The 23,182-nt window shown below is 38.8% G+C and overlaps 1 protein-coding gene across 3 annotated transcripts; it reads right to left on the reverse strand.

Moving 5' to 3' along the window:
• Positions 1 to 350: 350 nt before the first annotated feature.
• On the reverse strand, positions 351 to 22,910 carry slc25a23a (solute carrier family 25 member 23a). 3 transcript variants are annotated; one of them, XM_049469750.1, is made up of 12 exons: positions 22,037 to 22,910; positions 14,140 to 14,266; positions 13,833 to 13,920; positions 12,812 to 12,923; positions 12,394 to 12,552; positions 10,849 to 11,001; positions 9,470 to 9,583; positions 7,728 to 7,895; positions 7,094 to 7,244; positions 4,057 to 5,800; positions 3,519 to 4,012; positions 351 to 3,276 (listed from the first exon to the last, which is right to left on the reverse strand). In XM_049469750.1, exons 1-10 carry the CDS (start codon positions 22,235 to 22,237, stop codon positions 5,616 to 5,618), a joined length of 1,458 nt encoding a protein of 485 aa, XP_049325707.1. In that variant the 5' UTR covers positions 22,238 to 22,910; the 3' UTR covers positions 351 to 3,276; positions 3,519 to 4,012; positions 4,057 to 5,615. The 3 variants fall into 3 exon arrangements, with proteins under 3 accessions (XP_049325707.1, XP_007229594.1, XP_007229593.1); XM_007229532.4 differs by having other exon boundaries at positions 351 to 4,012; positions 14,140 to 14,263; XM_007229531.4 differs by having other exon boundaries at positions 351 to 4,012.
• Between the last annotated feature and the right edge of the window lie 272 nt (positions 22,911 to 23,182).

Consider the following 23,182-nt stretch of genomic DNA (forward strand, 5'->3'; position numbering starts at 1 on the left):
ACTGCTGCATTATCAAAAGAGGATAAAAAGGATCCAATGACACAAACTACAGAAGTGGGCATATCTAAATGACAAATGACAAAGTATATTAGACATTATAATTAAAAAGCCTAAATAAACATTCAATTTGGTGAGAAAATGTTGTTTTGTGGCACTTTTACCTGTTGTGTGAATCTAGCCTTGGATTATTGACTCTGTAGTTTTGAAATTTATGATGATAAAATTAATACTTTAGTTTAATAGACTCATCAGAGGATTTTAAATTATCTAATGTTTTATAATCAATCATAACTCTGCAGGAATGCTGGACACTAACTTGTGTGATGGAAAAAATAGATAAGACAATTAGATTAAGTCATGATTATAATTTAATAATTTATCATTTATATTCACATACAACCTTTTTTAGCATGCATTCAACCACAAAAAAAGTTTTCTTTCAGGCAAAAAGTCAAAAAATGTTTGTTATATATTCATAAAAGTACAAACAGTCTTTTTCTTCACTAAAACAAACAGAAATTCAATCAATAAAATAACAGTAATGCAATAAAATAATTTTTATCTGAATAAAGCAATAAAAACTTTGTATCTCTATTTGTTCCCAGTGTTGCCTGAAACTACCACATTCTTCCTCTGGATATTGAGGCAGTTTTTAAAGAGCATAAAATAATAAAAAAACAAGCAAACAGCAAAAAGTGGATGTAAATATTCTCAGATTCTTCTTCAGTGATGATACTAAATTCCATTCAGTCCAAATAATCTACACTTATAAAAATAAAGGTGGTAAGAAGGGTTCTTTAAATAATACTTTCAGATTATGTGCATCCATTGCATTGCTAGTTAAAATAAAATAAAAAAATAGGTTATTTTTATTTCATCACTCGCAAAGAACCCTTTGTAGCACCTTCATTTTTTCAGAGTGCAGTTAAAACAGTAGTGTTCTATTGGTCATTGCGCTTGTTACTGTTTGGTTTGCACACACACACACACATTTATTTGCATGCATCTGATTCTTTAGTTAAGTTAAAATGCAACCGTTAAGGTCAGGAGGTCATGCACACTGAGACTCCAGTGAAAGCTAGAGAGCATCTAATATAAAAACTTTCATTTTTTTTACTAAAGTGGACAGTCCAAGCTAAAACTGAAAGCTAAGACTGACCAATACGATTGATTGTTCTTACCTCTTCTCCTATTGGACGAACAGGTCTAATGTCTGGCTAATACCTTACTGAGATACTCCAGCGCCTCCTCACTACCTAACCTCTGCCCTCTCAGACCTGCCCTGACCCGCAGTTTCCCTGAACTCCCTCAAAACAACACAAAACCTGCTGATTCTGAAGCACAGCTGCTGAATTCCACATCAGTTCAACATGAATACGGAAACATTCAGGCAAAATATGTGGACAAAAGTTGTTGGACACCCCCTCTTCTAATTAATGCATTCAACTGCTTAAATTTAGTTACATGCTTTTACATGCTTTGCTGTTGACACAGATGTGCTTGTCTGGTTAACTTAACATGAACCAATTGGCGCCATGCCTAATGAAAAAGAAAAAAAAGCTTCAGATAAAGTTCTACTAGGAGACTCTAATGCTCTGTAACATTTACCTCAACCTCTATTTTAATATCTGTGTTGCTGCTCTCAAATACTGACATATTGTCTCTTCCCTCATTATCGCCTGTTGGCCCCACCCTGTTGCCCAAGTGGTTGGTTCCGCCCCATGACTTCCATATATGGCAGGATCTAAGAGGGTACAGATGTTATACACTTCAATTAAGGTAAAACTAAATCTTAGCAAGTGAAATTATCTAATAAATCTTATTTTTTCTCTTTGATATGTATTATTTATTTCTGTTTTTTGCATGGGCTGTTAATTTTGTCTAGGCCAAAGACTTTAATTAAATTTTTTAAATATTTGTTGGAATTAGAGGCTACATTCACATTACCAGGCTGAAGTGCCTCAAATCTGATTTTTTGCTCAATGTGGCTCAGATACAATGTTTTCATAGTTGTGTGAACGTGCCAAATCCGATTTTTCCAATCTTTCTTTCGGTCCTAAATTGGATAAGTATCTGATCCACGGACATGCGACATGAATGTGAACAGTCAAATCTGAATTCATGCATATTTTTTACACTTTTACGCATTAGCATTAGCACTACATGCTTCTCTCTCGTACCCACACTGCATCTCTTGGTGCAGCTGTGCAGCTATAGCTGCAAAAACAGCAAAAGCAAACCACCTGTCCTTTTTTCACCTCCTGGACCGGAGCATGAACTTCAGAGCAGCTGTTTACTCTCCACTCCAGCAATAGATGCTCCACATATGAGCTGCTAACTCATCCATTTCCCTTTATAAAGCTACGAGTCTCTCGTCTCTCTAATATGAGTTTTTTGTTGTTGGTGAAGGAGACGTTTATACAGGTATTAGTGTGCAGCATGTGAGGTGTTTCAGAAAGATTCGTTCAGTAGAGACAGTTACTCCATCAAAAGATTGAATTTGTGAGAAAAAGTAGGTGTCCCAATACTTTTGTCCACTGTAGTTTTTCAGAGTCAGCAGGTTTTCTGTTGTTTTGGAATTGATTTTTGCTTATTTGAGGAAGCTTGCTTTGTACAAAAAATCGTCCATTGTCTTCAAACTCCAAACAAAAGAGAAAAAAAAAGAGAGGAAAAAAGGATTATACAGGTTAAGAACATGTCTTTATCTTGTGCGGATGAGCTTCTTCAGTATTTGGAACCATAGAGCTGCAGAACATCACCTTTTTTAGAACGTTCCAGGTCTGCCCTGACTAGATAAGCGTTCTTTTCCAGAACTGGAGAAATACCTCTTGTATCTCAGGCTGATTCTGGAACACAGGGAACACCAGGGGGCGTTCCACACCACTGTTCCACACCACTGTTTAATCAAGCTTTCAGTAGGCAAGAGATTCTCAGTCCAGCCCGACTACACAGTGTGTTCTCTATAACAGGCACTTTCCTGACATTCCCCATACCTCATTCTCATTACTCCACTCCATTAATCCTTAAGAAAATACATTTCATTCTCTTAAACAAACTACCAGTCAAATGTTTGGACATACTGACTCATGAGAGTTAATTAAATAAAGTTAAAGTATTGCTAATATGTGAGGCTTTTGTAACAGGGTGGTATTTTGGTCAGTGGAACATTTATCAGTCATATTGAATCAGTCATTCAATTATTACTGGTGTTTTGGTTGTAATGGACAGATGTGTTTACACTGCTTTAACATGTAGTTTAAATGTGTCTCAGATCATCTTCTGAAATGATTTGAGTGATCAGATTTGTACATATCTGCTTTAAATCCGTCTCAGACCATCTCCTGAAGTGGTTTGAGTAAACGGATCTGTATCTGTTTTAAATGTGTGTCTCAAACCACCTTTTGAAGTGGTTTAAGTTATTGGATTTGTATCTGTTTTAAATATGTGTCTCAGACCACCCCCTGAATTGATTTGAGCGATTGGATTTGTATCTGTTGTAAACGTGTGTCTCAGACCACCTTCTATAGTGGTTTGAGTAATGGGATTTGTACATATCTGCTTTAAATTAGTCTCAGACCATCTCCTGAAGTGGTTTGAGTAATAGGATTTGTACATATCTGCTATAATTCGTCTCAGACCATCTCCTGAAGTGGTTTGAGTGACTGGATTTGTATCTGTTTTAAATGTGTGTCTCAAACCACCTCTTAAAGTGAACAATTTGAATGATGGCATTTGAATCTGTTTTGAGTGCATCTGAGACCACCTCCTAAAGTGGTTTGAGTGATCGGGTTTTTATCTAGTATAAATGAGTTCTGGGTCTATTACTACTTGCATTGATGTGTTATGAATTGTTTTTTCCAGACATAAATGCATGAAAATATTAATAAAAAAAAAAACAATGTACATTCATTAAAAGTCCAAACGTTTGACTGGTGCTGTATGCAGTGCATGTACAGGGTTACCCACACACACACACACATTAAAATATACCTCATGCTCACTCATATGCGTACTACACACACACACACACACACACACACACACACACACACACACACACACACACACACACACACACTTTTCTCAGGTTTAACACACACGTCATTTCACCTCCTGATGAGAATGGTCTGTGAGCCTGAATATCAGGACCCTGTTGACCAACAAGACAAATAAGCAAACAAGTAAACAATCAAAATAAACAATAAAACAATAAAACTGTACAATTAACTAATATAAACCGTTCAATGTGAAAACGATGGCAGCCGCCTCGGCAAGTTTAAAAAGCACCGTCCCAGATTGCATATTTAATATATAAACAAGCTATTCACCTATATTGATGACCTATTGATCTGTTGTTCACATGACTGCTTTAGCCCTCTTAACTGAAACTTAATGGACATACTCTTGGTCCTTTCTTTGGTCCATTTGGACAGTGGGAACAAACAACTGTGTCCTTCGGTACTTTACTGTTGCGTTTGGTCCGTTCACATTTAATCCAGATCTTTCAAAGCACAATTTCATCGCTGTCCAATGAAAATCATGCATCTCCAAAACAGCAACTTTAAAGGTGAGAGATAAAATCTTCTAAACTTTCAATGGAAGTCAATGTAAAAAGAGTCAAGAAATTTTAACACAGTTCAAAGGAACAGTTTGTGTGTTCAAATTATGTAGTAAAATAAAAATCCACAAAAATGAGAGATACTTGTTTTTCACTGGAAAGCAATGATTTTAATCATTTAATATGGACTTTTCACACGACATGAGACAAATCACCTCCTAGTATATTAGAAAACTCTATTAAAAACATTAAATCTTCATTTAAAGTGACAGTCTAGGGATAGATGATATGGCCAAACATTATATAATGATCTATATTTCTTAATTTTGGTCAATATGATACAATATAACTGTAACCCTATATTGGAAGCCTATAGTGTTCTGCCCTTTGTGCTCAGCTTGAATATACTGAACGAATATTATACCCTAAAATATATATGTTTTTATATATATGTTTTTAGCAAAAGAAAAATTCACACTGTTGTCATTTCCCATTATATATCTACTACAGACAGATTATATCTGTCCAGTATCATTTATTATACTTTTATCCTGGATATATGGAGATATTTGGAGTGCATTATTATTAATGTCAAGACATTTTGGATTATTGACTTCTGTTACAAATCTGATCAAATTCTTGTATTTTTTAATATCTCAGTTAGAAGTGTGTAATATCATATCGTATGCAATAATATCATTTAATTTTTATTTTGTTGCAGTAGTGTATTCTTAAAATATTTTTTTAAATTCAGTGTTTTGTCATATCCCCAGGAGTATCGTTATCGAGAAAATACCATGAAATATCGTGATATTATTTTAGGGCCATATCGCCCACCCCTATTTATAACCCTAGGCAAATTCAGAAAGAGAGCCAACTGTATAGGTTTGATTGTCATTATAGGAGTGTAAGGATGTCTTTGCCTCTCGCCATGTGAAAAGCCCTTTGATCTGTATCATGTCAGCCCATCTTCAGTCCATCTATTAATGTAAGAAGTGAAATTTTGGCTCCAATAACAGTTTTCTGAAGTTTCTTAAGTTTTTGCTACAGTCTCTTTCTATCTGGCTCCCACCCCCAGTACTTTCCTCATGTGTTCATACACCACGTAGGAGATGCTGACCGCAGGGATGACCTTCAGGAAGTTTGGGGCGATACCGCGGTAAAGTCCCACCACGCCCTCCTGAGCCACAATACTGCGGAACAGAGACAGCATGGAGAGCTGAGGACCACCCTTCACTGAGGCTGTGGGGGAATGAATTAGAAAAAAAATCACTGGCAAACCAATTCACTGATTCAGTTCCACCCCCCCTAACTGAATGAACTACTGGCCAATAGCCTCGGACAGCCAGTCAAACCCAGGCTCTGCCTACTAATTTGCATTTATTTTTAATGATTTTGTATCTGACCTAAATGATTCAGTACGCAGTAAAGTAATTTAGTATCTATTTACAATGATTCTGCAAAATGATTCTGAATCCGATATAAATCATATAGCATAAGTTCAGTATAAATGATACATAAGTGATTCAGAATCTAAAAAAAATGATTCAGTTAACTACTTCAAATGATTCAGTATCTATTTGAAATTATTCTAGATCCAATATAAATGATACAGCATCAGTTATTCAGTACCTGCTATGAACAGCTACAGCATAAACGATTCAGTATAAAAGATACATAAGGGATTATGAATCTAAAATAAATAATTAAGCAACTACTTTAAATGATTCTGTATCTATCATACATGATACTGTATCAATTATAAATGATTCAGTATCTATTTGAAACTATTCTGGATCCACTATTAATGATATAGCATCAGTTGTAAATGATTCAGTATCTGTTTGAAACGATTCTGGATCCACTATTAATGATATAGCATCAGTTGTAAATGATTCAGTATCTGTTTGAAACGATTCTGGATCCACTATTAATGATATAGCATCAATTGTAAATGATTCAGTACCTGCTATGGACAGCTATAAACAATTCAGTATAAAAGATCCATGAGTGATTCTAAATCTAAAATAAATGATTCATATTTTAAATGATTCTGTGTCTATTATAAATGATACTGTATCAACTATAAATGATTCAGTATCTATTTGAAAACAAATGATTCAGTATCTATTTGAAATCAAATGATTCAGTATCTATTTGAAATCAAATGATTCAGTATCTATTTGAAATCAAATGATTCAGTATGTATTTGAAATCAAATGATTCAGTATCTGTACATGATACTGTATCAACTATAAATGATTCAGTATCTACATGATTCAAAACTACTATGAATGATTCAGTAACTACTATAAACAATTCAGCAGCTGCTACAAATGGCTGAGTATCTATTATCCGTTATAATATATCTACTATAAATGATTCAGCAGCTGCTATATGTAACTAAGTATCTACTATCCGTGATATTGTATTTACAATTAATAATTCAGAATCTACTTTAAATGATTCTATAAATGCTATGCTATGATTCAGTAACTGCTACAGTGTAAGAGATTATTCAGTGAGTAGCCTCACCCTGGGCCTGCATGCGTGTGCGGATGAGGGCGAGCGGGTACGATGCCAGCTGGCCGCAGGTGCTCGACACAGTTCCACAGCCCACCAGCACCAACACACCTGGATCAGCCGAATCACACCTGTGTCTCTGCAACCAGGTGTTCTTCAGAGTCTGATATAAATAGAGAGAGAAAGAGAGAGAGAGAGAGAGAGAGAGAGAGAGCACATAATAGTAGCACATAAAATAGCATATCATTTTGAAGTGGAACAAAAATTATACATGGTTTTCAAAATTTTTATCAAATGAATATCTGAAAAGAGTGACATGCAAAATTTAACCCCCTTTATTCTGAAACCGCTAAACAAAATCCAGCGCAATCAGTAGCCTTCAGAAATCACTTAATTGGTTAATATAGTTCAGCTGTGTGTAATTAAGTCTCAGTACAAATACACTTTATGTATAAATTTGCCTTCCAGGAAGACAATGACCCTGAACATACAGCCAGAGCTACAGTGGCCCATTCTAATACTGGGAATAAATCCCATTAATCATCTGTGGCAAGACCTGGCTGAGCTTGAGCTGTTTTATAAAGAAGAATGGGCAACAAAATCTCACAGAACACACACACACACACACACACACACACACACACACCTCGTATACAGCCAGGTCGATGCCAGCGTAGGGGATGATGCCCAGTATGTTGGGGATGTAGCCCTTATAAAACGCCAGCACGCCCTCCTTCTGCAGGATCTGCCGAGCGCAGTCCACCACACTTGAATACTGACCGGTCTTACGCAGGGTCAGACGAGTCTTCAGCACCTGAACAGAGACAGAGAGAGAGAGAGATTTTAAACACTATAAAGCAGAGAGGTCGGTGATAAGTTTGGCTTAAAATGAAGTGTAATGGGATGCAGTGCTACACACTAGTAGCTCTCCAGCCCAGAGGGTTGTTGAACCCAATTGCAGAACAGTTGAATTCAAAGCAGGTAAACCCAAGAAAAAAGGAAATCCATGTCGTCAGAGTTGCGTTCCAATACACTACAGCTGCTCCGGCTATTGAATTGGGACACGGCTGGGGAAAAATGGCCTCATAAGAAGATAGGGAGCCCAAGAACGGGCGGAAAAACGAGAATGGTCGGAAACCTGTCTGTTCACTCTCCACTCCACTTAATCATTTCAGATCAGTAAGGTCAGGAATACATAGATGTGTAATATCAGGCAGGAAACTGACAAAAAGTCTTAGCAACCCCAAAGCAACCACCTGGAACACCAGAGCAACCACTTATTGAAACCATATTAACCATCTACTGTAACACCCACTTAGCAACACCATGGCAACCACTTTGGACACCATAGCAACCCCTTAGCAACACCACAACAAAGCCACCTAGAATATAATATCAAACATGTTAAGATGATACAATTACACTTGTGACATCAAACAAACCACATGGGTTACCACAGCAACCACCAAGGATCCACATAGCAGACAACTACTGGTATTAACACCACAGTATCCACCTGCAATACCATAGCAAACATGTAGCAACAGCACAGAAAATGCAAAAGGGTGGCACACGATTTTTATGTAATGACGATGCACTGCTTACACCCAACCAACCACATAGGATACCACAGCAACAACTTAGGTCCAATCTAGCAAGCACTCTGACATATCCTAAGACTCCATGGCAACCACTTAACAATACTACAGTGACCAACTGCGAAAACAATGTGACCAACCCTAGCATCATCAAAAAATTCATGTGGGATACCACAGCAACCATGTAGCTGGAAACAGGAAGCACATGCTTCACTTTTACAGTTATTGTCTGATATTGTTTTATTAGAGAGGAGTTAGAGAGGCAGCACTGGGGCTGCAGCAGCTCCGTCCTTCACATCTGATTGTTTCCCTGCTTCAGCTCAGGAAGGGCTGTGTACAAAAACAAGCCTGCAGCAGCCTGTGGCCCTGAAACGTGTGGTTTTTAAGTGTGTGCACATGTTTTAGAGTGTGTGTGTGTGTGTGTGTTGTAAGCTGAGCTCGGTTTGCCTCGGCCATTAGCGTTTATTTTCCTGTTTTGCTGTTGTTATACTGAGCCGATCTGAAACAAACACTTCATCCAGCACTAAAGCTTACTCTCTGTAATTTGATCTATATTGTATACAGTAGTTACTTTGAAAAAGTAATCAGATTACTGATTACCCTTTAAAAATAAAAAATTACTTTATAAATTACTTGATTTTAAAAGTAACTTAGTTACCTTTAAGTTAATGCCGCCTCAACATAACAGTTTTGCCAGAACTCACTTTATTGGAAGCTTCTCTCTCACATTTATTATTACATTACATTCTGTAGGTTTTCTCTTTTTTTAAGTGTGTGTGTGTGTGTGTACCTCCATAGGATATATAATAGTCTGTGCAGTGGCTCCTGCTAGTGATCCAGCGATGAACCTCTCCTGCACTTTCAGACTCCCTCCATCTTTACTGCCATTCATCATCCTCTTAATCTGCAGGGAGAGACATGAGTGCAGCAAAAAAGAAAAAATATATATATACATAAACATATATACAGTATTCACATATATCAGGGGTGAACAAGACGGATGTGAAACAACCAAGTAGCACACCTCCAAAAGTACAGCTTTTGTCTTGAGGTATCATTACTGGTATATTAACAGCCCAACATTATGTTAATAAGGTCCTGCAACCAGTGGCTTTACCTTTACTGAACTCTGCACACTCCAGAGCACTGTTTTGGCAGGATAATGCTCGTTCACATGCTGCTGCTGCTGCTACAATCTCAGGAGCCTACCTCCATAAACACTCCTATACCCCTATCGCACAATCTGCAGGAACTGTGTGAGAATATTGAAGCTGCCTGAATCTGATGGATTATTACACTACTTCTGTATGTGTAGCTCAATAAAAATAACACATATCAGTCTAAACTTATAATCATGTACCGTATTTTTCGGATTATACGGTGCACCAGATTATAAGATGCACTATTTATAAACGCCTATTTTCTGCAGCAGGCTACAGGCCGATAATACTTACCTCTGAACGACAAAAGAGCTAGCACTGTAGCAAAGCTAATGTTAATGCTGCTCTAGCAGTGCTAGCCGGGATAAGCAGCAGGCTACAGGCCGATAATACTCACCTCTAACCGGCAAAAGAGCTAGCACTGCAGCAAAGCTAATGTTAATGCTGCTCCAGCAGTGCTAGCTGGGTTAAGCAGCAGGCTATAGGCCATTAATACTCACCTCTGAACGACAAAAGAGCTAGCACTGCAGAAAAGCTAATGCTAATGCTGCTCTAGCAGTGCTAGCCGGGTTAAGCAGCAGGCTACAGGCCGATAATACTCACCTCTGAACGACAAAAGAGCTAGCACTGCAGCAAAGCTAATGTTAATGCTGCTCCAGCAGTGCTAGCCGGGGTTAGCAGCAGGCTACAGTTTAATAATACTCATAATACTCATAATAATACTAGTGCTTAGTGCAGTTAGCAGCTAATGCTAATACTGCTTCAGCCCCGGTGCTGGAGAACTAAACTGAAACTCCTGTATAACTCTGTACTTCAGTGCAGTGGTTTTACTGCTCCTTAATACCTGACTGGTAGAATTTATACATAAGGAGCACTGGATTATAAGCAGCACTGATGATTTTTGGAAAAATTAAAGGATTTTAAGTGCGCCTTATAGTGCAAACAATACAGTATTGTTCCGTTCCTGGTAACTTTTACCTTCTCTCCGAATAGAAATACACATGCTGACCTGTTCATAAGCGAGGAACTTGATGGCGGTTTCCGGGGCGATTTTCAGAACGTTGATTCCATTTCCTCTCCAAAGAGCTCTGATCCCGCCCTCCTTCACCATCGCCTTCAAACCTTTCCATACGCTGCCTTTATCTGAGCTCTGACCGTGAACCTACACACACACACACACACACACACACACATCAAATATTTACATAAGCACAAAATAAAATATTAACCATCGTCTTTCACATATGCCATAAATATAGGCCACCCTCCTTATCCTGATAACTTCTGAAGGTGAACCTGCACACCTACACACACACACACACACACACACACAAACACACACACACAATGCCTGCCACACTAACAGCGGCTCTCAGGGAGCCCTGTCCACCCACTGTAATTACAGTCTTTACTGTAGCTACATTGTCTGCTGTTCTAATAAAAGCTACTTCGTGTTTTCATTGTTCCCCATTAGAACAAACGAAACACACAAGCCCACCTTTACTGCATTACCGTATTCAAGAGCTAAAGAGATTAATATTTACCTGGCAATATTTTTTCAATTCAATGAAAGCATCACTTATTTAATGATAATAATAATAAAAAAATCATTTGTAGTTGTAGGAACCAAAGCAATATTCTTATTAATGCCTGGATTATTAAACATGTCTTTAACCCGCCTCATACACTCCCTCGTGTATTACGTTTAACAGGAGAATGCTCTGTACTTTTCCAAAAAGTTGCATGCACATAGTTTACTCTACCTAGGGCCCCTCTCAAATCACTCCCTCTTCCCTATGTAGTGAACTTTGTGAGAAAATATCAGCAAAATCAGGGCTGATCGCATTAAATCACACAATTAATTTGATTTTTTTTTTAATGCTAATTACACCACTGAGTTTGACCCCAACTTCCACTGTAATCTGCCTTGCCCAACACGCTGATGATCAACCTGGTACTTACAGACCTGCGTCAAGAACTGCCCGCTGCTGCCCGACTCGCGCTGTGAGGGCTTGTGCTGTTTCACTCAAAGCTGATCCCTGCCACGGTGAGCAGCTGCTCGCCGCAGCTCACAGAGAAGCAGGCGAGCTGAGGCGAGCAGCTGCTCACAGTGGCAGGGATCAGCTTTGAGTGACACCGAGCCGTCACAAAACCTTTCGAAGATGGCTGCAAGCGGAGGAAGCACGTGACCGCATGTGCTTAAAATCCAGAAATCCTTACAACCAAGCTATTTTTACAATAAAGCACAAAAAGTTTAAATCTAATTTATCATGCATTCTTTATTCCACACTGGCTTTATCTTCTCTCAAACATACAAGTATATACTAGTATTTTTTAAACATAATATAAATATAACAGCATTTTACATTTCTTACATTCATTCTTTTATTTACATTTAAATATCCTCTAAAAAAAACTATAAATATAAGTGTGATTAATCACAGTTATTCACAAAATGACATGACTAGTCAAAAGCTCTTGTTTTGGTTCACAGTTTTTGTGTTTCTGTGGCATGAAGAACTTCACAAAATCCCACAAAAAGTTCTATTCTGACCTGCAGGAAGACCTTGAGTCGGTCCAATGGAGCCGTGCCGGTTCTGGACACGGATCCGGCCATGGCTCCGGCCATCAGCTGCCTCCACACAAACCCTGACTTCCTCTCCTTCTCCGAGAACTCGTCAGGAACCGTCAGGTGCTCCCCAATATCCAAGATCTACAGGGATACACACACAGATACACAAAGGCCTAATAATGAGTGGGTGTGGGTGAAGGGTCTTAGTGTAATAGAGCTATATGTGGTCCATATCTTGGTGAGTTGTAGGGTGTGGGTCAGGACTGAAGCCCCAGAGGAGCACTGGTTTATGACACTGTACTGTGTGCTGTATACAGATATTAGATAAGATCAGTCTCATTATCATCAGGAATGTGTACGGCAGTAATTTGAGAGTGTGTAAGAGTGAGTTGCCGCTCACCAGAGAGTGTTTCCAGTAGTGAGCGATATCTTCTATACTGTGGAGAGGGTTAAACAGGAAATAGTCCCGCCACTCCACCCAGTCTATGGTCATAGTGCCATCCTTATCCATACTGTAAAGTACACACACACACACACACAAAACATATCATAGAATGGTTAAAATATCATATTTTTTCATTTCTGCCTTCTTACTATACAGTAGAATCAGCAGAATAAGGGTTTAACAACTGTGAGCCTATATTAGCAATATGAGCGAGGCTGTTTTGTCACTTAAAAGTCTCATTCCATCATTTTTTATGCATTTTACAATGTCCAGTTGTGTCTAGTATAAATGAATGCCATATGAGCTGTTTCTTGTGAAAAAAAAGTGATCCGGGGATCCGGTATAACACTGCTTTAGTCCAGTGGAGGAGTGGGTAGGGCTCTTGCTCATAGATATTCATACATGCAAACATATTGCCTCTGATTGGCTAACAGCATTGCGACACCAGCGAGACGGACAACAGTGAGAAACGTTTTTTAAATAAAGACATTTTTATACTAATAACAGTCATATGTCATATGTTACTTTACAACATGTGTAATAATGCCCTGCTGAGTGCAGTTCAGCCACTGACCTAGTCTAAGAGTCTCTGTAAAACACCAAATTCACAGGAGATCCTATTTAAACCTATAGTTACTTACACACAGAGGTGGGTAGTCAAGGTCCAGAAAGTAAAAAAATCCACCCCGAAGTTTTGTTGGCTGAGACACATTCTAACCATTTGTGCCTTAGCTCTGAATTACTGATGTGATATTTGCACAAATAACAGCATGCATATACATCTCAGAGAGACCTACTGTATTTCACAAAGAACAAGAAAAAGTGTATTTTAGCGGAAGAACACCTTTAAACATATGGGAAAAGACAGAACCACACATTATGCTGCAACCAGCCAGCTACCTGCTACAAGCTAATCCTCATTTCTTAGTGCTGTAAAAAGAGTCTCTTTGCACATCATGTTTTCATACACACAAACCTTTGCAGGATTTTGGAAGCTTCCTCATATGTAACATCCACCCCCACACTCTGTAAAGAGAGCTGAATCTCCCCGACATCGATCTGACCTGGAATACATCACACACACATATACGATTATTGTAGGAGTTTAAAAAGGAAAAAGACTACAGATGAAATACTAAAAGAATCCTGAAGGCCTGGGTCCAGCAGAGTTTAGCACTTTCCGTGGTTCAGTTATGAGTAGTGTGGGTTCAAGCAGGGAAATCAGGAAACTGTGTTGGACTGCAGGATCCAGGACTCTTTGAGGATCTGAACCGAGTGCTAACCGTCATTGTTCCGGTCCAGACTGCTGAACATGAGCCGGAGACGCTTCTCGTGTGACCGCAGGTACTGAGTGAACTCCTCGAAATCCAGCTGCCCATCCTGATTAGTGTCTCCCGCCCGTACAATCTGCTGTGAGACAGGGCAGAGAAAGGAGAAAAGAGGAGAAAAAAGGAAAGAAAAAAGGAGAGGAGGGGGAAAGGCTCAAGAAGAAAGGGAAGAGAAAAGTGGAGAAGAGAAGAGAGACAAAAAGAGAAGAGGAGAGACAAGACGAGAAGAGAAAAAGAAACAAGTGCCAAGAAGAGAAAAGTAGAAAAGAGATAAGACAAGAAGAGAAAAAGAGACAAGAGGCAAAAAGAGACGAGAAGAGAAAAAGAGACGAGAGACATAAAAAGAGAAAAAGAAACGAGAGGCAAGAAGAGAAGAGACAAGACGAGAAGAGAAAAAAAGACAAGGCAAGAAGAGAGACCAGACGAGAAGAGAAAAAGAGATGATAGACAAGAAGAAAAGAGGAGAGACGAGATGAGAAAAAGAGATAAGAGACAAAAAGAGAAGAGGAGAGACAAGACAAAAGATAAAAAGAGACAAGAGGCAAGAAGAGAAGAGGAGAGCAAGACAAGAAGAGAAAAAAAAAACGAGGGACAAAAAGGAGAGGATAGAAAAGACGAGACGAGAAAAAGAAATGATAGACAAGAAGAGAGTTACAAGAAAAGAAGTGAAGAGAAGAGAAGAAAATAGAAAGACAAAACAAGAAGAGAATAGAAGATAACCATAGAAAAGAAGAGAACAGAAAAATAGACAAGACAAGAAAAGAAGGACAAGAAGAGACGAGACAAGACAAAACAAGAAGAGATGAGAGAGAGGAGAGGAGAAGTGAAGAGAGGATATACAAAGAGAGACAAGTTGAGAACATACAAGTGAAAGAATAAGAAAAAAGAGAAGAGAAGATGGGAGAAAAAGTGGAAAAGCAGAAGAAGGGAGGAGAAGAAGGGTGGGTGGAAGGAGGGAGGCCCAGAATAATTAGGAATGGAGGAATAAAGAGGGGGAGGGAGCAGGGGAGGTGGGGTACGGAGAAAAGCGAGTTACACGATGCAAAAGCTGGAAACACACACAAGCCGCATCACCCTCCACCAAGCTAACGCTGCTAACACTGCTAACACTGCTAATACCATCCAGCTAACAGACCCTCAGAACCAGGAGAACATGCTAGAACATGAACATGCTGCTCCTGAGAAACGTTTCAATCCTTCAGAAACACACACCCAGGCAAACGAACACACACACACACACTGGAGATGCACAGAAAATCAGTGAAATATGGAATAATGCTAAATGTATGTAAAAAATCACATTGCAGTGTTTCCTCTAAAGTTAGGATTGTTTTCAGCAGTGGTTGCAAATACTGTAAATACTGTTTTAATACACATATATAATGCTCTGCTTAGATTTTTCTTTTTTTTTTTAAAGAGTGTATTACTTGTATTTTCAAAACCGAAAGTAGACTTATCAGGCATAGAGTACCTCAGGTTAATATCAGTGTAGAAAGAGATAAGCTGAGACCAAACAAAAGAAAACTTCGCCTAATAAGGACAAAAGTAATGGTACACTCAGGCCAGGCTGGAGCGGTCAGTCAGCACTCTACTAATATCCGTTTTTAAAAAACACAGTTTGTGGACTCCAGAAAAGCCTGGACTAATAAAGAACTGCTATATTCAGCTCTGGGAAAAATGAGAGCACTTAAAAATGATGAGTTTCTTTAATTTTACCAAATTAAAAACGTCTGGAAAATAATCAAGAGGAAGATGGATGATCACAAGCCATCAAACCAAACTGAACTGCATGAAGGAGTGAGTAGAATAAAGTTATTCAAAAGCAGTGTGTAAGACTGATGAAGGAGAACATGATGCCAAGAAGCATAAAAACTGTGATGTCTGAAAGCTCTGCATCTTTTTTGTTATTTCAGTCATTTCTCATTTTCTGCAAATAAATGCTCTAAATGACTAAAATATTTGTATTTAGAATTTGGGAGAAATGTCTGTAGTTTCTAGAATAAAACAACAATGTTCATTTTACTCAAACATAAACCTAGAAATAGCTAAATCAGATAAACTGATTCAGAAACTGAAGTGGTCAAAGACAAAAGTACCCAACACAGCCACCCTGAAGCCTGAATATGGTCCAATTTTGTGCAGGATACTCAAGCAAACTGGACTTCTGAACAGCATAATAATCACTACATTCTCCATGGGTCACTCCGGCCCACAGGCAGCACTGACTAACTCTTATATAAACTGTGTGAGAAGCCTGTAAACGCACTGTTCCACTGAGCAAAGCTGGAACACACAGGAAGCTATAAAACCAGTGTGCCTCTGTGAGTGGGTGATTATTACCAGTGTGGTATGTATGTTATAAAATCTAGTATATAAGAGAGTATACCCATATAAGGGACTGCAATGCTTTTTATACTAGTAGCCTTGCTGACCTTTTAAACCTTTCAAGCCAGGCTGCTATCCCTTGTAACCAGTGATGTTACTTAGTAATGAGTTACTCTAATCTCTAAAACATTTTTTTCAGTAACGTTACTATTTCCAATCCAGTAATCAGATTAAAGTTATTTATCACTGTCGTTACAAGTTACCAGTCACTGTACGTTAATTTTTGTAATTTTCCTTACTAAAAAGATATTGTAGCGTCCAGCTAGATGTGTTGAAAGAATGGACAAGAAAGACGTTTACAGTTGTTGGGAAAGTAAGGGGTTAATGCTGAGAAATGCAATGTATTCTGGGAATTGTAGTGTAGATGTGTAGTTGCCTAGGTGCTGCAGCATGTTAAATTCTCTCTATAGATTAGTTTTGTTGTTTTTGCACAGCCATTCTTTTTATTTTCTTGTCATGATTAAGCAGGCTACAATACATGCCCAGTACTTTGGTTTAACCCAGTTTCTGCTCATCTTTCCACTGGAAAATAACTAAAGTTTGGGTATTACCAGAGAACGTGTGAAGGGAAAATCTGGGTGGAATGTAAAATCTGAAGAAACGTTTGGAATCTCAATGGCACACTTACAGAACAAGTTGCAAAGGTGGAGGGAAGCTTCCAATAAAGTGAGTTCTGGGGGGTCAAAATCAAGTAATGCATAAAGTAACTTTTAAGTTACTTTTAAAAGGAGTAATCAGTAATCAAATTACTTTTCCAAAGTAACTATGACATCACTACTGTTAGCATACTGGCTCTAAACCCGACAGGGTCCAACTGTTAGCATTTTGGCTAACACTTCCCAACGGTTCCAAGCCTGGCTTTGTTAGCACCGTATCAAACATGCTGCAACCCCATAGATTGTTGCTGCTTCCCTCTTAATGTTATGTCCTGCAAACACTGTGATGTGGGGGTGATTATCTTGTCTTTTTATGAGGGTGAACTTACATTCAAAGTGGCAATAAACCCACAGAGCAAAGAAAACACACACACACACACAGAAGGAGTGTGGCTTCATTTTTTGCTCAGGACACTTTTAATTCACTTCATGTTTACATACAAATGATTTATTTGCTGCCCTATTATTGTATAATATATTGCATTTAGCACATTTTAACTCTCTGCACATGTAGCGTATTATCTTCCTCTCCTTCTTTTAAGCCCCCCTCTCTCCTTCGACATGCTCTTTGCTCATATATGGAGCACTTCCAAGAAGTTGACCTTTTTTCCAGCGAGGTCCTGTCTCAGTGTGTGTGTTTGTGTGTGTGTGTGTGTGTGTGTGCACGAGTCGAGTGTGTGTGTAAGTGAGTAGGTGAATGAAACTGAACAAAATGTGTGTGAGGAATCCCTTTGCACTCATCAATCTTGTATGGTGTGTACAACCTAAAAAAAGCAGAACCATACATGTGCACACACTCCTTTTACAAGCAGTAAAACACACACACACACACACACACACACACACATACACATTCACGCACATGCGCACACTCCTGCATGCAAACAAACACATTCACACAGATGGCCTGAAGGCGGGCGAAGTAACTTGTTACCAAAACACCACCAACACACACTGCTGCTCAGTGTCATGACACTTTTAGCACACACACAACCACACACACACACACATATGCAGTTCACTGCGGTCAGTAAGCTTAGCTGCATGCTTGCTAAAGGTCTGAAAAGGCTAGTATAGGGGTAGGAAGTGTAGGGGACACAATACATTTACAGCTATTGCACAATAATGTTAAAAAGCAAGAATAAACATGCATCTTAACACAAAAGTATTGGGACTAGGCCTGTCACAATAATTGCAATATCGATTTATCGTACAATAACTTAACATGATCTCAATCATTTTTGATAATCGTGATATTGTCTATTGTGTTTATTTTTATTTGTGTTTGTTCACATATATAACAGTGAACAGTATTTGAGCGAGTCATGCTTCAATAACTGTGACTCCATACACACATTGTGGACTAAAGAAGGTGAACAAATATAATTATAAGTATATAATTCCCTAACTAATTATAATAAATGATTAATTAAAATTGTGTTGCCTTTAAAAAGTGTATAATTGCTTTTTATGCTATTCTAATACCATTATGTCAGTAGCATTTAATAGTCTTAAAAATATTGTGTATCGCAATCATTTCTGGGACGATATATCGTCCACAAACAATTTTTATCGTGACAGGCCTAACTGGGACATATCTTAATTCACTGTTTCAAGGGTATAAAAGAATTTAATGAGTTTAGTTTATCCTTCTGTTGTTGGAGTATCTGTCTTTACTGTTCAGAGAAGCCAAGTATCTTTGGACAAAAGTATTGACACATTTACATTTACTGTTTTTAGGGTATTAAAGAGTTTAGAGTTTAGTTTATTCTGCTGTTGTTGGAGTAACTATCCCTGCTGTCCAAGAAAGACTATCTACTAAATTCTATTGGATCATTCCTGTGACGATTTGGTTGCATTCCATGACAAAAACAAGAGTTATTGACATAATGCTCTATGAAATTATTGAATGAAGCACCATTCTTCACTGCTTCACAGCTCCATAGTGGGGAGGTTCATACCCTTCTAGCCCACACCTAGCATTAGACTTACGGAATGGTGCCAATAAGTTAAAGTTTATTTGCTTCAGAGAGTCCAATTCTATTGGAAGTACTTATGGAGTCAAAAAAGGGTCATAAAGATTTTGAGTTTGTAAAACAGAAGTCACAAATGTACTGAAACTTGTAACTGCGTTTAAGAAACTTGTAACTGCATTTAAACAACTACATGCACGTAAATCCAAATCCACAAATTAACTGGAATGTGCAAACTTGAAACAGAAAGTAATATTAATAATAATTCAAATGTACAAATGTGAAAAAATATTTTAAATATATATAAATATATATTTTTTAATTTGTAAATTCAATCTTGTGAATGTGTGAATCACATGGAATTTGTGAGGTTGTAAATGTGACAGTGGGTGTTTTTCACTGTGGAGCTAAAAATCCTCTCATTCACCTTCTCTGCTGCGTGTGCGAAGCTCTAGCTGCAGTTGCGAATTTTGACCCTGTTTTGACGCCTGATTGATGGACCAATAGGAAAGCTTTATCCGGACCAATCAGATTACGGGGTTTGTTTAACCAATCAGAACAATGGGTGGGTCTCTGCAGGTCGGAGTACTGGGCGTGTCGAAAGATGTGGGCGTGTCGAAAGTGTGGCCGCCATTTTGGAGTCGGCCACCATGCGCCCCCCAGTGGATCAATTTACACTGAGGAAGGAGTTTAATAAAACAATAATATTCATAACTCTACCAATTTTTACCCGATTTACACATTACAAATACGTGCTTTCATGCTGAAATACTTTATATTATGTTCTAATAATATGAATTAATTTTATATTTATGTACATGCACACACTCACACACACACACACATACACACACACACACACACACACACACACACACATATATATATATATATATATATATATATATATATATATATATATATATATATATATATATATATATATATATTAATAAATTAATTAATTTATGTACTAATTAATATGCTATACCATATGTCTGTCTTTGATAAAGAGCATAATGTAAAGTATTTCAGCATGAAAGCACATATTTGTAATGTGTGACAGCGTCCTGTATCATTACTACATCTCTGCTGTTTGTAACAAAACAAACCGTGTGTAAATCGGGTAAAAATTGGTAGAGTTATTAATATTATCGGTTTATTAAACTCCTTCCTCAGTGTAAATTAATCCACTGGGGGGCGCATGGTGGCCGACTCAAAAATGGCGGCCACGCGGAACGTCAGCTCCAATAGACCAATAGAGGACCACCTTTCGACACGCCCAGTACTCTGAGCTGCAGAGACCCACCCATTGTTCTGATTGGTTAAACAAACCCCGTAATCTGATTGGTCCGGATAAAGCTTTCCTATTGGTCCATCAATCAGGCGTCAAAACAGGGTCAAAATTCGCAACTGCAGCTAGAGCTTCGCACACGCAGCAGAGAAGGTGAATGAGAGGATTTTTAGCTCCACAGTGAAAAACACCCACTGTCACATTTACAACCTCACAAATTCCATGTGATTCACACATTCACAAGATTGAATTTACAAATTAAAAAATATATATTTATATATATTTAAAATATTTTTTCACATTTGTACATTTGAATTATTATTAATATTACTTTCTGTTTCAAGTTTGCACATTCCAGTTAATTTGTGGATTTGGATTTACGTGCATGTAGTTGTTTAAATGCAGTTACAAGTTTCTTAAACGCAGTTACAAGTTTCAGTACATTTGTGACTTCTGTTTTACAAACTCAAAATCTTTATGACCCTTTTTTGACTCCATAAGTACTTCTCCACTACAAAGACTAGATAAGATGTGTGCATGAGGGCATTTGCACATCTGCTTCAGCAATGGTTCAGCAACTTCAGAAAATCAGCTGAATGAAATCATTAGAAGGGGTGCCTAAAATATCTGAAATCATTGACATTGTATAATTTCCATGTATTGATTGATATTTCCATTCAAAACGCTGTTTAATCCAAGTCTAGGTTTAATCTCTGAATGGAAACTGCTCCCAAATGTTTGATGGACACATTGTCCACATATTTTGTACACAGACAAAAATTTAGAGCACGTGTCTATCTCTTAACTACGTAAAACGTTAATGATTCTGACTAATGGTCATTCACATCTGTGTGCCGTAATCCCGGTTGGTGAACATCTGGATTAGACGCACGTTCGAAGTGCACTGCAAAACGGTGTGGTCACGTGGTGCTCTGGCATCTGCGGCATGCGGACGTAAAGGGCGTTTCTTTTTACACCTGTATTCAGGCAAGCGCCCGCCTTCCTGCGTTGCGATTGGCTGGTGAGGTCTATCTATTATATGTATATCTATTGGCTTCGGCTTACTATTGGCTAGCATTCTTGCGTTAATATCGTAAACAGTATCGAAGGAGGCGGTGGTGGGTATGCACGGGTAGTCAATGGTTCCAAAACGGTGCAACGTTCCAACAACGTTCTAGAACAATGTAGCGTGCGAGTACTAACTAGCCAATCCGAGTAAAGGAAACAAACTATTACCCAACTAACCAACCAGAGCAAACGTTGACGCTGGAGGCGGGTAGTTACGACCCAACAATAGCCAATCCTTGCAGCAGGTAGGCGTGGCTTGCCAGAAAACGGGTGGTAAATAAAACAACGCATAATAACGTCAAGTCACACACTCTAGTCTGCAGAATCTTAATAATTGTGTCGTCGTGACTTGTGGTGCATGTTCAGCAGTAACCTTGCAAATAATATGTCCAAAGCATTTTATCTAACGTCTTGGCCCCAACTGGCATAACATAACGTCCATGTGCAATGCAACGTTAGCTAGATATTTATGTTACCTCCTCAACCGAGGTCTGGGGGAGTAGTCCCCGCGCTGCCAGCCCGATCTTCAGCTCGTTAATGTCGATTCGCCCGTCCTTGTTGAGGTCCAGCTCGTCGAAGAGCTCGGCCCACAGTCTTTCCCGCTCGGGGTCCACATCGGCTTCCTGGCAGCAGGCCCGGGTCCAATTCCAGCTCCAGCTGGAGCCCGGTTGACCCATAGGCAGGCTAGGGTGCAGGAGACGCCGCCGCTGCTCCCTCTCCTCCACCTTTTCCACCTCCTGGTGGCTACTTTTACCGTTTAATATCGAAAAACCATCGCTTTAAATCCCATACGGACCTCCATTCACCAGGAAGAGAGAAATCCAACTGATTTTAACGAGTTTAACGGATTTTAACGGTCCCCAGTTTTTGATTTTTTTCAAATTTTTAATTTTCAAAAACGGTCTACTCTCGTGCGAACGTTCCACAGGCTCGCTCGCGCGCTCCACCAGCGCGTCACTGCTGGCAGTGTTGTTTGTTTCTGCAGGCTGAGGAACCAGGAAGCTGTTGAATTATTATCTCGAGTTAAACGCGGTTTTACGATTACAAATATGACTGAAACTTAATTTTTAGTCCCGGGCTTTATCCTGCAGCTCTGCTGCAATAAAAACAGAAAGAGATATGACTCAAAAGCCTTAAAAAAGGAAAAAGAGACGAGTTCGCGTGGGTTCTGCCGTTCCGCTGCCGGTCTCCAGCTCTTCCAGCGAACTAGCTCGTGTTTCACCGCCGCAGTGCCCGAGGATAGGGGGCTGGAGGTGGGCGAGAGGTGGGGGGAAGCTCGCCTCTGAACCCCCAGCAGAGAGAGACTCCAGCCGGCGTGTGTTTACTCGTGTTTTCCGCGCGTCCTCCGAGATAGAGTGAAAGTGAGGGCTCGCGGGCGAACATCCAGGTCACGGGGTCATGTGCAATATCACAGTGTGTTTTAATAATAAACACGTGTGTATTAATAAACATAAAGACAGTTCAGTTAAATTATTGTTTATGTAAATACATACTTAAAACATACTTGCACTGTTTGAAGTATAATTCAGGTTTACATTACTGGATTTGTTTGGAGAGTTATTGCAGGGCTAATGCACGAGCACTGAGTTAATAGGCAGTTTGTTGAATTATAAATAGTCTCA

This window comes from Astyanax mexicanus, chromosome 21 (genome assembly GCF_023375975.1).
Source record: "Astyanax mexicanus isolate ESR-SI-001 chromosome 21, AstMex3_surface, whole genome shotgun sequence".
Classification (NCBI taxonomy): Eukaryota; Metazoa; Chordata; class Actinopteri; order Characiformes; family Acestrorhamphidae; genus Astyanax; species Astyanax mexicanus.

What these genes read in the sequence shown, in the direction of transcription:
- slc25a23a (XM_049469750.1), bottom strand. Translation starts at nt 22,237, where the DNA reads ATGGGTCAACCGGGCTCCAGCTGGAGCTGGAATTGGACCCGGGCCTGC. An exon ending in TCTGGACCGGAACAATGACG is followed by an intron (nt 13,921 to 14,139) that starts GTTAGCACTCGG and finishes GATGTATTCCAG; the next exon opens with GTCAGATCGATGTCGGGGAG. An exon ending in TCGACCTGGCTGTATACGAG is followed by an intron (nt 7,245 to 7,727) that starts GTGTGTGTGTGT and finishes TATTTATATCAG; the next exon opens with ACTCTGAAGAACACCTGGTT.